We start from the raw sequence: 16,575 nt of genomic DNA, 5'->3' as shown, positions 1-16,575 counted from the left end.
TTCAACCGTTCTTACTTTAAAATGTAAGAAAACACATGGTTTAAATTACTTCCATACGTGGAAAACAAAGTAAACTTTAGAAGCGAAGCTTGCAAACGAAGACAATAGGAAGGTTACAGAACCTTCGCATTTGTCACATTGTCAGGACCCTGCGGCGCCCCCCTGCCACTGTTCGCCCCAATAGACTACAGCAACGCCCCCCAGGGGGCGGTAGCGCCCACTTTGGGAACCACTGGATTAGAGAGTGCTTAATTACAGCAATAGCCTGGGTGTAGGAATGTGGAGTGAAGAGGTAGATCGGGTGTGGTGGGAAGGTACTCTGATGTTGATGAAGGAAACAATGTCAGGACTGTCAAAGTGGGCATTGTAAATGAATTTGATGTCTGATGTTTCCAGGAAATTCTATAAATTTCCTAGTACAGTAGATTCTGGTTAATTGGGACATATCGGGACTTGTGCACTTTACCCCAATTAAGCGGCTGCCCCAATTAGGCGAGCTATCTTGTATATCGGCATACTCAAACGTTGAAATGATAGAAAGAAGACTAAAGAATGTTTATAATGCAAAATAAGTTTATTAGACTATTAATTTGATTAATAAATCAGTGAGTTTAGTTAATTCATCATAATTTTTAAGATCTATAACAATTTAGTTACAAATATTTTTCACAGCCTCCGGGGGACACTGAATGAATGTCTTTTACTAAGTCCTATTAAAAGAAAAGTCCTATCCTCTTGCGGATAGTATAAAAAAAAGAGCTATCAAAATAGGGCAAGAATAGGAACATTTGTGAAAAATAAGAGTGAATCAAAGGAGGAAAAAAAAAAATAGTATTCTGAAAACAAAAAATTTTAATTTTGTCACGAATATGGTGTCTATGTCGTCGACTCATGGCCCAATAAAGCGACATGCTGTCCCAATGAAGCGGAGAATACTTTGGGATATTCCTCTATTGGGTTCTGTTCTTCAATATCATCATCATCACTGGTCAACAATCCTAGGATTGGTTTGACGCAGCTCTCCACTCAGTTCTCGTATCAGCTAATCTTTTCACACCTACATATTTCTTCTCTTTCAAATCTCTCTTTACTTGTTCCATATATTTTGTTTGGGGTCTTCCTTTTCCATTCTTGCCTTCCACTTGTCCTTCGACGATTGTCTTCATCAGGCCAACATGTCTTAAGATGTGGCCTATAAGGTTGTTCCGTCTTCTTGTTAAGGTTTTCATGAGGCTTCTCTTCTCTCCTACTCTTCTTACGACTTCCTCATTACTAACTCGGTCGATCCATTTGATTTTCATCAGTCTTCTGTAGCACCACATTTCGAAGGCCTCTATCCTTGCTTTCTCCTCTGCGGTCATTGTCCATGCCTCACTTCCGTATAGGAGCATACTCCAGATGTAGGTTCTTATAAATTGTTTCTTTACTTCCATATTTAAGTTTCCCGCTGTAAGCAGGTCTCTCTTTCGGCGGAATGCTCTCTTCGCCTGGGCTATTCTGCTGATAATTTCTTTCTTGCTTCTCCCGTCACTAGTTATCTTGCTTCCCAAATAACAGAATTCATCCACCTCTTATCAGTTTTTGCCTCCCTATTTTAATGTTTCTTCAATATCTGCCCCAATTAAGCGGCTGCCCCAAGTAACCGGTGGACCCATTAAACAGGATCTACTGTAGTAGGGACCTCCCCCCTTTGTGACGGTGTGGGGTTCCTCTTCCCTTCCAACCCTATCCTATCCTAGGAAGGGTCGTTGGGCTCCAATCGCGGTGGTACCTCCTTCCTTGTCCCCCCACTTCCGAGGTGCAGAGGTAAAAAGTGAAGGCTTACAGACCCTGCCCCGGGATTGTAACCCTGCGAGTCCACCCTGGGATCTCGTTTCCACTGATTGAAGTCGGAGAAGGGATAGACTTGGGAGGGATAAAGGGATAAAACTGCCCTAGTAGGTGCCTCGCGGAGATTTGGGTTTCTAAATTTTAAAATTTTTGCCAAAAAAAAAAAAGTAAAAAATCGTAGGATATTTCCTATTGGGGATCGGGTTGGTGTGGTGGCTTTGAGTGTTGGCTTCCCACCCGGTGGGCCCGGGTTCAAATCCCGGCAGCAGCAGAGAATTTTCAGAGACTGCCCGATCCTTGCTTGAATGTTGTGTGGAGGACGTTTCAAGCGCAACACTCGGTCCGTCGGATGGGACGTTAAGCCGTGGTCCCCTTGGCGCCTTTCGTTAAGAGCAGGCTAATGCCGACGCCGGGTTTCTCTCCACCCTTCCTTCCATACCCTTCCCTCATGGCGCAAATGACCTCAGCTGTCGGTCGCCTCCTTCTAATACCATATTTCTTATTACGTCAGTCATCCCCTTAATGTATGGCAGGAAGGCTTTCTTCTGGTTGCTGAGGTCATTTGTGGATGAGTTCGCGGCTTCTGCGGTGTTTTTTTGATCTCGTTCTTTTTAATGACTTTATTAAATGTGCGAGAGATAACTCTGTCGAATCCATTCCCCCTCTCTTCGGTAAAGTTGTTCTGGTCACTTATCGTGTAGGAGCGGTGAATCAAGGTGTTGACCACTCCATTTATTAGGACTGGGTAATGGTGAGATAAAGCGTGCAGGTTCCGATTTGTTGCCGTACTTGGCAACCCGTAGTGAGGAAAAACAAGCAGCAACCCCCTCCTCCAACCTCCCGCTCCCCTCCCCCCACCACCTGACACAGATACCTGAATAAAAAAAACGGGGCAGTCGTGGGACTGGCCAACAGAAGTGGAAACTGAAATAATTATTATCCATTTATTTTTTATATAGATTTAATATTATTAAAGAACTAATTTTTCCAGTAATACTCATTTTTCATCATAAATTGAAACTTTTTTTTCAGCAAACTGTTTATTATTAAATATATATTAAAAATATGATGTGTATGAATAGAAAGTAACATCATTTATATATTAAAATATAATACGCTTTTATTTCTTTTATTTAATATGCTTTAAACCTATAATTGTTCACTATATGCACATAAAAGAAACTGTCTTAAATTGTACTGGCCTGTATTTTTAAGGCCGTTTTACACGGTACACGGAATTGCGCAGTCTGACGTACGTGTGAAGGCGCAATCAAAATTGCATCGTGTAAAGCGGTGAATTGCTAGATCACATGCGAGAATGTGTGGATGCGAGACGGCAAAATAGCCCCTGTTCTAATTTCGTTCATGCATTCGCGCAATTCTACGCCATTTTAGAAATTAATGCAAATCTAACCTGCGCAATTCCGTGAACCGTGTAAAACAGCCTTTATAGCGTGTACACTCTCCTGCACGTTCATGCACGAGCTCTATATATTTAATGAACTTATACAATATACACTATAGATTTTTATTTTCAATTTTAATATTTTTAAAACAAAAAGACTTTAACAGTCTATATACTAACAATACCACCCAAAAATAATTGATGTGGCGACATAGCCCAAATGATTTAAATCATAATGACGAGCACCCGCAAAAGTTTTAACGAAGAATTAATATAAATTGTTCAAAATGGCGAGTTTAACGGCTTTCTGAGGGATATTTTTTGTTAATCCTTACACTATTCTATAAGTAATACTAATTCAATTAAGTAAAACGGATTAAACTTAAAAATTCCTCTGAGCTCTGGAGGGGGGTTTATATCCCCCAAAACCCCCCCCCCCTCGCTGCGCCACTGAAGACTGAAGTTACCGCTAAACTTAACACCACTCCCAATACAATGAAGAACCCTGAAAACAAATACACCTTCCAATAAGAACACTTTGACTAACGACTACAAACATATCATCAAGCACTTTCCACACATTCCTATACTGACAAAAATGCCTAAATCGAAACCACGGACAGAAGTGTGATTAGCAGCCACGGCTGAATATCACAACATACACCAACACCAGCGCAGCCCAACTGTACTGTCCTGTCCTAGAGGACATTGTAGAGGAGGGAGCTTAACGTATCACAGCGATTAAATTCAATGTAAATATCACTTGACACTGTTTTATTCTCAATCCTATTTTACATCCACTTCAAGATGGCTCTCTCCTTAACAATCCATTATTTATCTTTTTGTCACCATAACATCGTCTCAAACAAAGAAATAAAAGAAATCAAAATAAAAACAAACATGCTCACAAATAAACAAAACAACCCTTAGCGAAAAAACTGCTAAAAAAACTGTTGAAAATTTCAACAGTTAATTGGGACAACTGTTGAATCCAACAGTAACTGTAGAAAATCCAACAGTAACTGTAGAAGATCCAACAGTAACTGTAGAAAATTCAACAGTAACTGATGAAACCAAACAGTAACTGTTAAAATCCAACAGTAACTGATGAAACCCAACAGGAATTGTTGAAATCCAACAGTAACTGTAGAAGATCCAACAGTAACTGTTAAAATCCAACAGTAACTGATGAAACCCAACAGTAACTGATGAAACCCAACAGTAACTGTTGAAATCCAACAGTTTTTTCGCTAAGAGAAACTACAAATGAACTTAAAAACAGAAAATAAACCAAGCATATACAAAGTGATATTGGTCATAAAGACACATGCATCACGCTTAACAGAAAACAGCCATAGTGAGAGTCTCCTCGGCCTGTTACGCCCCTCTGCTCTGACCCTCCCCTCATCACTGCTTCCCCTGCCCCGGCCGGATGCTCCGGAGATCTCAGGAGGAATGGCACAGCTCTTCCCTTAGCGAAAAAACTGATAAAAAAACTGTTGAAAATTTCAACAGTTAATTGGGACAACTGTTGAATCCAACAGTAACTATTAAAATCCAATAGTAACTGTAGAAGATCCAACAGTAACTGTTAAAATCCAACAGTAACGGTTAAAATCGAACAGTAACTGATAAAATCCAGCAGTAACTGTTAAAATCCAACAGTTTTTTCGCTAAGGGTTGCACCCACATAGCAACGAACCTCTCAGAGACGTCTCACTATGCCGGCCTCGGTGGTGCCTGGGTAAAGTCCCCGACTGCTGACCTAGAGGTCGCGGGCTCGAATCCCGCCTGGGTGGAATGATCACCGTCCAGGGCATGGATGTTTGTGATTGTTAATCAAGTTAAGAAAGAGAGGACAATGCTGTCCTATATTCACTTGAAAAATAAAGAAGAAATTATTATTATTATGGTCTCGAATATCGCGCACGCCTCAGAGTAGTATTCGTGAGTCATTCATGAATTTTTTTTTAATATGTATTTAAATGCCATCAATGCCTTCCATACAAGGCAGTAGCCAGAAAATATTTTTGGGGGGGAAGCGGGGGGAGAGGGTTTATGGAATAGTAGACAAACATAAAATTATTTTTATAAGATAAATAAAATAGAGCATACGGTTAAATATGCATATTTATTGTAAACCCTAAAATGAAAATATAAAAATATTATTATAAAATTGAATTTAGCCTTCTTGCTATCTTTGCAGCGACCAAATGAATTAACTCGTCGGTGTCGATGTCAACTCTGCGGTCCCTCAGGAGGCCCATAAGTCACTCACCTCTCTACTAATTCACAGCACTATTATTTCACACACTGCACTGCAACTACACACACTGCACCTACAAATTCACTTAGATATAATTATTGACTTGAGTCGCATTGGACTACTAGATGTCCCTGCGCCGCTATATAATATCGTTGTGTGAGCACCAAGCGAGCATCAAGTATCTATTTAATTTTTTTTCATTTCGGGGGGAATTAATCCCCCTTTCTCCCCCCCCTGGCAACGGCCTAGCTTCCATATACATTTTTCGTTGCAATGCTGCAGTTGCGATTATTAAAATCACGACATTTAATCTGGGTTTCTCATTTTCAAAAGGTCATCCATCACAAAATTTGTCGCTAAAAATGATCGAGAAAAGTAGGCCATAACTGTATAATTTAAATTTAATAATTTTTTTGCTTAAATTTAAAGCATACCATAGTACAAAGTCTCATGAGACATCTCAGAGGCCATTTTTTGTGGACATAGTGACATCTCAGAGGCCATTTTTTTTTGACATAGTGACATCTCAGAGATGCCTATGAAGCTCTCAGACTGTCTCCGAGACGTAACGTGTGATATTCGAGACGTATTTCTGCTATGCGGGCACCTTCCGCTATCATGAGGAGTGCACACGCCCCCCTCGTGGTGGTCAGTGGTGGTACAACATGCCTAAGTATCGTTCCTTAAGATCAGAGACCCGTGGAGAAAATCATAAAGAATAGGGTAGTTTCCTTCATTAAAGAAAACGAAAGGCATTAATTGCGATTCGTTACCCACCATTAGTGTATTCATAATATATAAATTATTTGGTTTAAGTAATACATACCGGTTTAGACGAATGGCAAGGCTAAATTTTATCCTCATTCGAAAAAGGCCAGATTGGTGCCCATGCGATGCCACTCCACGTGACGTCACAGGGACCTAGATTCCATACGAGTAGACAGGAGTTTTACATCGTCTCACATTACCAATGTATGCATGAGGCACAGAGCTCAGGGAAACATGTCTTAATAATCACTTATTAAAACTGGCTAAGGCCGGAAAGTTTTCCTCGTTTGATAAGGTATTAATGATCCTTATTTAAGCCAAGCGCTACCAGCTAGCAGGGTATTCTGCTACCTGCATGCATCCTGCGTCGTATCAGCGCTCAGAGCCTCGCCCCAAGGTCACCTCACTTGCGGCAGCGGGAAGCAGAGCGACGTCACGCGGAGTTTTTCCCGGCATTCATACTTACCCGTCGCATTTTCGCGCTCTTGAAAATTTTCACTTTTCATTTAATCGCGAAAAATAGATGTCTTCACATAAAAATCTAAAAGCGTGACTTACGTACTCCTGGAGTAATGATTTTTCGATTTAGGCAGTAAAAAAATAATAGGAAACCACCCTATTATGCCTGACGACTTGTACAAGGTAGATATCCAGATTTGGGACCAGGAGCTGTGCAAGGAAGCGCACAAACCTCTGGAATACGAAGTTTATCCTGAACAAATATTTGGTAATATTTCAGGCAAAATTCAACAAAGCTATCCATCTAAAGTTAATTAATTAAATAATTAACACGTTGCGGACCGGGTATTTAATTCCAATCTCAACGGGTAGGACCGGGCATTTAAAGGAGCTTTAACCTAAATGACACTGATTCACGAAAACACTCATAAAATCTTTACTTTTTAACGTATTTTAATAAAATTTGAAGCGTTTTACTTACCAGAGGTGTTAGTACTTAGTTTTTGTATGGTATTTGGTGAAACATGCTCCTTTGTGCAGGGGAACCTTGCAGAATCCACAGATATACCGAGTTTCCTTCCTAAGTTTATTAGCAGAACAAACTCGACACATCCGCGATGGATATTTCTTCTTCCCATGCCCCACTATCTTCTCTAGAGTGTGTTTCATCATTCCCCCTGCTAGCCTTGCTGGGTTATCCTGCCTAGGCGCTCGCTGAGTCGGCCTTCCTATATCGCCCTCTGTGTCATCATCGCTGGAAGACGCACTTCTTCCCTCCTCACATTTAGCCCAGCCCTTGGCTACTTCCAAAACAAATTTTTTGAAGGTCAAACGGGTAGATGTGTTCAATGTTTTGTATACCACAAAAGAGTTAAATAGGGCACAGTTGATCAACCACAACACCACTTTTTTTGTCCACTTCATAGTTTTTCTAAGTACTGAAAAGTAAGCCAAGTACATATCAGCTTTATCTACACCTCCCATGTACTTATTGTACTCCAAAATACAAATCGGTTTTTTCTGTATATGCCCCGTCCATCTGTTTCGCTTTCCTTCGCCCATATTCGAGTTGTGGATTGTGGAAATCATCCTCACCTCCCTCTTGTCCTTCCACGCAAGCAGCAGAACTTCCCCCCGTCTACAGAATGTGTAGTCACCTTTCTTCAAACTTTTTATTTCATGCCTAAATTCAGTGGGAAGCCCCCTGTTGGCACGAATGGTTCCACAAACTCGAGTTTTTTTCGCTAGAAGATTTTCAGCTATTTGTACGCTGTTGTAATAATTATCTTGGAACACATGATGCCAACGGTGTAAATACGGATCTAAAAGGGTCGATATGGTTTCCTCTAATTTTTTTCCTTCAGCTGTGTATATTTCTATGTTGCAAATATAACCACTTTCACTCTCACACACCATTCGCACCAATAATCCGTACTTCACCAATTTCCCTGGATTGTATGTTCTAAATCTCAATCTTCCCCTCCAAGGTATTACTCCTTCGTCTAGAGAGAGATCACGTTTAGGCATATACACAGTTTTAAATTTTTCTAAGAAATATGATAGTATTGGTCTAATTTTATGTAGCCTATCGGAAGATTCAGAATTTGATTGATTATCACTGAAATGCCAAGAATTCCAAATTTGTTCAAATCTGTTCCTGCTGAGCAAATTACTAAAAATCGGTGTATTGATAAATTCATCAGTGCTCCAATATTCCTTGATTGAATCTTTCCTGACTTTTCCCATCAAAATAATAATAGCCAAAAAAACTTTCATCTCTCCCACCGTTACATTTTTCCACTTCCCAGTTTTCTGCGAGGACTTGTATCTGCCTTCGTTCTGCATTCGATACAAATTGGTCTCATTACACATCATTTCGAGAAGATCATCCCCAAAAAACATTTTTGCCACTTCTAAAACACATTCACAATTATCAGGAGCATTGATGATTCCTGCCACTCCCTGAAAATCTTCCAAACTTCTTGGAAGGTCAATTTTATCCCATGTCACCGAGGTGTCTTTCACTAAGCCACCATCGCTATCACTTGCATCGGAGTCACTATCATCAGTGTAAACTAACTGTGCAGCTTTTCTTTTATGTTGTCTTCCACCAATATCAAAACCAATTTCACTATCTGAGCTCTCACACTCGTCTACACAATCATCTGGCACGTCTGATAATGCATCCACACAAAGTTCTTCATATATATCCTTCTCCGTCATTCCGCAAGCACCACCACTAGTTGACGCCATTACTATAAATAAGGTCGTATTGTTTTTGGAGAAATTTTTCGGTTGACAAGATACGCAGGAATTATTGCTGGAAATTAATGAAATTTACGAAGGCTACGTATGCGTGCACTTTCATAGGGTAAACGTACACCAACTTTCATCCAAGGAAATGATTCCTCACTAAACTACGTGACTTCAGATCTCTAACGAAGAGAGTAAAGAACACAAGAACGTCCCAAAGAAGACTAATATGCATTCTTAGCAAAGGGAAACATAAGAGACTAACAAAGATAAGCGTTGTGGCCATCTGGTCCTTTTCTATCAAGGACCGAAAGATAGGGTCCCGCTGAAATGACCCTCATAGTGCTTGGCCCTCGAGACTCGTTGATGTGTTTACGTTGAGCGCTGGAGATAGGATGTCTTGTGAGAATCCAGACCATGGCGCGTGTGAAAGACAGCCGAATGCACCCAGAGGTGAAATATACATTATTCACTTTGCGCCATTCATTATAATGTATGGCGCAAAGTAGGCGATGAGAGAATTACCGACAATAGATTTTGTTGGAGCCAAAAGAAAAGGACCGAAGAAATCCAACCAAAATTATTCCTTATCATCTAAAATATAATAATTCGTAATTTCAGAACATTGTAGAATTTAAAGAGTTGCTGTTATAGAAAAATGAATGTTTGATCGAGTTTTTTTTCACACGTTACGGCTTAGTGACATTCTGATCCTATGCATTAGTTAACTCTAAAAGTGGATTACGTTCATCGAAAAAATATTAATAAATTTATAATTTGAATGTTATAAAACTAATCTAAATCAATGAAAGCACATTCTGGAATACACCAGAAGCAAATGCGAACATAAGTAACAAATATTAAAAGAAGCAGAGTAAGTTTTATTATCACATGCGAAAACACGGAAATCTCCGTGGCCGGTCCTCAGCGTTCGGCACGCAAAACACGGAGATCTCCGTGAGCGGTCCGCAACGTGTTAATTCACTTCTGTTGGGCACCTCGTACCAGGACCTGCCTGCACCCTCCCCCCCCCCCCCCTGAAGCCTCCGAGATCCCTGGGTCCCCACTGGGTACACTTAATATTCTTCTTCTGCTGTGTCTGCAGACATATATTTGTCCATATAGGCACACAAAAGTAAAAATATAAAAAAACCGTGTAAATATTACTATCGATCTCTGGCACTTACGTCATTAGACTGTATATGACTGACAGACTGTAATTACACAATTTTGTTTATTTATTTTTTTTTAATTTTGCAGAAAATGTACCCATTTTGGATATTGACCCATTACTTTTTAATTGCAAAAAAACTTTGGCTCCGGTAATCTGAGTCTGTTAAATAAAAAACTTTGTAAATTTCATATACACCCATGTCTCGTATAGCGCAAGGGATGCGTTCCTCGGGGTCTTTGCGCTATACGAATTTGCGTTATACGAGAGCGTTTTATCATTGGGAAGATAGGGATGCGTTCCTGGTAGGATAGGTCTTGGGTATTGAATTTCCTCTAAAACATCTATATTCCCATAAAAAGCCTTAGAAAACATTATTTATATAAATTTGTATAGTTTAAAACATCTTTAAAGATAGTATGCACGCATTCAAAGACTTTTATTCACGTTAAAAAAAATTCTTACGTGCTTTTGAAATTCCCTCCTGTCGTGCGGGTGGGCTAACATCTGCTATCTCAGGGGATCGTAATGCGTTGCCGGCAGTTGACGATTTTTCAAACTAGTCTAAAAACAACTATTGTGTCACCCAGGCCCTTTTGTCGCTCATCGAAATGACAGAAAAATGCTACTTCGAATGCCATTTCATAGCTAGCGGAGTTTATGAATGATAAATCATTTTAATTTGAAGTCCTCCGAGTCATTAGCAGCTACGTGAAACAGTCTTTAAATGCCTTGAAACCTGACCCAGGTTTTCCTTCCCTGAAAATGAATGAACGAGATTGCATTCTTTTCCAAAACAATATCGTCCCGTCAACACTAAAAACTGGTTGAGGGGGAAAGGAGCCACTTTCAATCACAGCTTGGAGTTCATCAGAAAATGTTGCGGTGACTGCGCTATCAACACTTGCATATTCACCTGATATCGCCGCACTGAAAATACCTGCTTGCCGTTTAAATGCTGGAACCAACCGGAGCTTTCACTAAATGTCTCTGAGCGATTACCACTCCCGTCTTTTTGTACTGATTCTCTATGAACTTTCCGTATGTGTAGACCGCTTGGTTGAAGTTGGTGCGGCTGAGGTCACTGATGTTTTAACTTCGTCTTTATTCTGAATAAGGCATCGTACGTTTTAACTTCCGCGCAATATCCCTTTGACGCTCTCCATTTTCAAAGCAATTGACCTCTTTCAATTCCTCTTCTAGGTTTATAGTTTTTATTGATAAATTCTTGATTTTTCTACACGCATTCCTATTTTTTGCCATATTCTCTTGGTTTTTACTCTGTATGGCTCTATCTAAATCACCTTCCATTGCTGAACTGTATTCCTGAGACGCAGAAGGCCTATGACTGCGGGGAGGAAACGAAGCCATTGTGTTTGAGGCTCTATAGCGGACCCTTTTAGGTTGATGCTATTCCTGCGCAACTCGGCCACCGCTCCATTTCTCCCCCGTGAATACCGATGACCTTGAAGGCTTTAGCGTAGACGCTCTACCTGGAAGTCAATCGCCCGATAACCTATGACGGCAAAAATACGTCTCAAACCGTATTGCTGAAAAAAAATCATTTCCACTAGCCTCACGCTAAATTAACGATCTAAATTATTTATTATCATTCTGTTAAGGAGACGAGATAAATTACTTCGGTAAGCCGGCTATCTGGTCCCAATGACGAGTAATACTTTTGGCCATTGCACAGCAATAGATTTCGATTAATATATAAACAAAAAAGAAGCTTTGAGGCAAGCAATAACATTAATATGCGTAAAATGATAGAAATTTCGTTTGTACTTCGCGCAAGTTCACGTTTTATCACGAGAGCGTTTAAGAGTTTTGATTAGGCTACACTGCGTTGCAATGTTTCCCCGAGGAACGTATTTGCGCTATATCGAAATTGCGCTAATCGAAATTGCGCTATACGAGACATGGGTGTAAATGATTTAATAACGACCATTTTAGTGGTTGTGCGACATCTTTAGGTACAAATACAGGAAACAAAGAGAGTATGACCTTATTTTCGTTGAGTCAGTAGGGTTGCAAGGCTGGTCAAGGTGGGGAAGCTGGGGAGAGGGGTATTAGTCGATGAATATACACATGTACAGGTAAACATTGACTCCCACAGAACGAATAATACAGTAAAACCTCTATGTAGTGAACCTCTTTACATCGTAAACCTCTAAACGTCATACCACCCCAACAGTCCCATCTGATTTACATGTAAATTTATAGGCAAATCTCTATTTAGTGAACCTCTTTACCTCACAAAACCTCCACTTATCATACTAAGGAGATACCCCCGAGATTGCCTAACTACCTCTGCAAATCGTACCGAGACAACAAGAGACCATTAATGCAGCCGTGATTACCTATATCGAATGACATTTTCAGCGATAAATGTTTCACCCTTATTTTTTTTTCTTTTACACCTTAAATATGCTGTAATTTTCACGTTAATCATTAGTTGTGGCCATTTTGTTCCATATGAGAGCATACCTAACAGTGAATAAGAAAAGAAGATATCCAACTACCCTAATCATTTTAAGTGACTATTGAATTGAGAGAGATCACATCATTTTCTCTCGAATCATGGTAAAAATCATGCGATAGCACTCACTTTCTGTAATTATTAAATAATAAATATATTTTCACTGATGCATGCATGTGTGTTTAAACACATAAATATAATGGTTTCAAAGACTGTAGTGCCTTTCATTTCCGTAGGATATGAAAAAATGGTGCCTATCACTAAAACCTCTCTATAGTGAACCTCCATACACCAAACTGCCCAAATTTTGGTCCCATCTATTACGATGTAAAGAGATTTTATTGAATATAGAATATGTATTTAAAAATAATTGCTAAAAAAATGCAGTGCTTAGGAGGGAGATTGCACAGGAGATGTATAAACAAATCCTCCCAAAAAAGAAAACAGATAAGATGCTGCAAACTGGAGTTGAATCTTCCTCTTCTGAGCTGCCTCCGTCATTTGATGACTAAATCTGGTCAGCTTGATCCCTTCAAAAAAGAGAACAGAAATAAATGCACGTTAGATTCAGGGAATACAGAGCAATTATGACCAGAAACACAATTACAAAGGATATTCCAATTAAAGACAACCACACAGGAACTACTGACATGGAATAGGAATGGTAAATATTAACCTCAATAGCTTCTTTTCTGGGTGCTTGACTCAATATCAAAACCACTCACACATTTACTATTTGGGTCATTCCATGCTTGAACTAATATTTCATTTTAAAACGAATATTTAGAATGTACACCATGGAATCAACTGAATTAGGTACATAACCACGTCCAATTTCGATGTAACTAGTGCCAAGTCACGCACACAATCATATCAAATTAGACAAATTGTTATACTTTCAAACCCACGGACACGTATTCAATGTATTATGCTACCTACATATTTGTAAGTCATTACGCCATGTATTCCAACTTGTTTCACGTTCTTTTTGCCAAATTACTCGTCCAAATAACAATGCAAACGAACTTGTACCGTCAGAGATACAGTCTGCCTATTTATCGCCTGATTTACACGAGAATTAAAGTCACTTGCACTTATATTACTCTATCAGAATATACACATATATCAGCACTCATGAAATAAAGTGGTTCTATTTTATTAGAGCCAAATAATTTAACCCTTTCACTGCTGTGGACGTACCTAGTATGTCGCCACGACAGACTGCGGTGGACGTACTTTTTCTTCCTCCCTGCCATGCGGTCAGCACTTTCGCCGAAGCACTCCTAAGTAAGGTTGCTAATCCCTATCCTCGACCAGCTCACCCACGCAGGACCTTCTCATCGACCCTACCAGCGGGGGCCCTACCTCCGGAAAAGTGATCGCTCTGACTGCAATTTGAAAATCAATCAATCAATCCGATCATCACAATATGATTGTTTTCATCGCACTCCTGCCAATCAAGCAATAAAGTACTTCTTTGAACCGTGTTTCTGCGATGAAAAATAATGATTTTGTTAACTTTGATATAATGGCCATTTTCCGGTGGTCCGCAGCCACGTTTTGTTGCAAAGTTAACAAAATCGTTATTTTTTATCGCAGACACACGGTTCAAAGACGTACTTGATTGCTTGATTGGCAGGAGTGTGATGAAAACTATCATATTGTGATGATCGGATTGGTTGATTGATTTTCAAATTGCAGTCAGAGCGGTCACTTTTCGGGAGGTAGGGCCCCCGCTGGTAGGGCCGATGAGACGGTCCTGCGTGGGTGAGTTCGTCGAGAATAGGGTCGGGGATTAGTGACCCTTCGGAGGGTGTACCACACCCATCCTGGAAGTACCTGCTCCATGGGCCCAGGAGACGCATTTTAACATTTTCGCCGCATGTGAGGAGAAGGTTTCCGGAGATTGAACAGCAGTGAAAGGGTTAAAAAAACAGCATTATAACATACCACCATTTCCAACCGGAATGAGTTTCCGGCACCTCTAGCCCACTCGACTTCTATCCGATCCGGCCTTGAGTCGATAGGAGGCCAGTCTGAAATGCACGGATTGCCTGGCTGATAGTAAGTGACATAGAATCTGCGTCAAGTCTCCCGATCCAATTGGAAAGGGAGAGACTGAAACACCCCCAAGTTCATCCAGGCATGACACCCGCTGACTCGGATTTTGACGAAACTAGGCAAATTTCATCCTTCCATGTTGGAATGAAACAGTGTAAAATATTTCTTGGCTATCTCTAATAGTTTTTTTTTCACAACCATTTGAAGTTTGGGTGAAACTGCAGTTATTCAATGAATCCGGCCTCCAGAGGCACGTACTTGTACCTCCAGAGGGAAATAATTTACCACAGCCATACTTTTTATTCAATTCTTATGAAAATTTGCAGGTTTACCAAAGAAGTCATGAGCAGGGATGCCGGCTTACAAAAAATATTGGGGGCGCCCAAATTACCGCGGGTCTTGCCCGGAAAATTTTTTAAGTAGTGAGTTTTAGCTGCGTGTTGCGCTTTGTCGTGCAAGCTTTCGCGACCGTTACAGGGCGCATCATCAGGCTATGAATGAAGTTACGGAATCGATTGTCAATAGATATACTCGTCCAACCTACCCTACGAGAATATCTATTGACAACCAATTCCATAATTTCATTCATCGCCTGATGATGCGCCCTGCAACGGTCGCGAAAGCTCTCACGACAAAGCGCAGCACGCAGCTGCACCCGGAAGCCGTTAGCGACGATGCCTCTCGGTGCGAAAACCTGCGTTCAAAGTGAGTTTTAAGTTTTCCTCCCAGCCTACGCCTCTACGCTAGCTAGGGTTCTCCTTTTGGCCCGTCGTCTTCAATAGGGTGGTTTCCTATTATTTTTTTATTGCCTAAATCGAAAGGTTATTACTCCTGGAGTACTTATTTCACGATTTTAGATTTTTTAATATCGACATCTATTTTTCGCGATTAAGTGAAAAGTGAAAATTTTCAAGCGTGCGAAAACGCGACGGCTAAGTATGAATGCTGGGAAAACTCCGTGTGACGTCGTTCTGGTTCCCACTGCCGCGAGCGAGGTGACCTTGGGGCGAGGTTTAGAGAGCTGATACGACGCAGAATGCTAGCAGGTGGCAGAGTACCATGCTAGCTGGTAGCGCTTGGCTTAAATAAGGATTATTAATACCTTATCATACGAAGAAAACTTTCCGACCATAGCCAGTTTTAATAGGTGATTATTAAGACATGTTTCCCTGAAGTCTGTGCCTCATGCATGCATTGGTAATCTCAGACAATGTAAAACTCCTATCTACTCGCATAAAAACTAGGTCCCTGTGACGTCACGTGGAGTGACATCCCATGGGCGCCGATCCGGCCTTTTTCAAATGAGGATAAAATTGACCATTGCCATTCGTCTAAACTGGGATTTCCAAAACCAAATAATTTGTATATTAAGAATACACTAATGGTGGGTAACGAATCGCAATCAATGCCTTTCGTTTTCTCTGATGAAGGAAACTACCCCATTTACCACAGCATTACTTTTCATCAAATTCTTATGAAAATTTGCAGGTTTATCAAAGAAGTCATGAGCAGAGATACCGACTTACAAAAAATATTGGGGGGGGGGCAAATTCCCACCGGTCTTGCCCCCAGAAAATTTTTTAAGTAGTGAATTTTAAGTTTTTTAAGCATTTTAGAAGAGTCATATGATCAACATTAGAACCCTGATAACTCGAATCTCGATACCTGAACACTCCAGGGGAAAATTGGCAAGCCTGACACATTTTTTCCTCACACCCATAACGAATTTTTGAGGGGGCTCGGGCCCCCTCAGGCCCCATGGAGTTGTTGCCATTGGTCACGAGGATTCCAAATACATATTGAAAAATATCCTGGGGGATATTGGGAATATGTACTCTAAACTTATTTGTTTCATAAGATTTTGGAAATTTTGTGTCAAA

The 16,575-nt window shown here is 40.4% G+C and overlaps 1 protein-coding gene across 3 annotated transcripts in view; it reads right to left on the bottom strand.

The window, feature by feature from the left end:
• Positions 1-12,952: 12,952 nt before the first annotated feature.
• LOC124172846 overlaps positions 12,953-16,575 on the bottom strand; it is a 48,476-nt gene continuing 44,853 nt past the window's right edge. For all 3 annotated transcript variants that reach the window (XM_046552344.1, XM_046552341.1, XM_046552342.1), the window contains exon 4: positions 12,953-13,164. In XM_046552344.1, the coding sequence (XP_046408300.1) occupies positions 13,153-13,164 (12 nt within the window). In that variant the 3' untranslated portion in view covers positions 12,953-13,152. The remainder of the gene's footprint in view (positions 13,165-16,575) is intronic.

Source organism: Ischnura elegans, assembly GCF_921293095.1.
Source record: "Ischnura elegans chromosome 13 unlocalized genomic scaffold, ioIscEleg1.1 SUPER_13_unloc_3, whole genome shotgun sequence".
In the NCBI taxonomy this organism is placed as follows: domain Eukaryota; kingdom Metazoa; phylum Arthropoda; class Insecta; order Odonata; family Coenagrionidae; genus Ischnura; species Ischnura elegans.
This window is presented reverse-complemented; position numbering and strand designations above follow the sequence as displayed.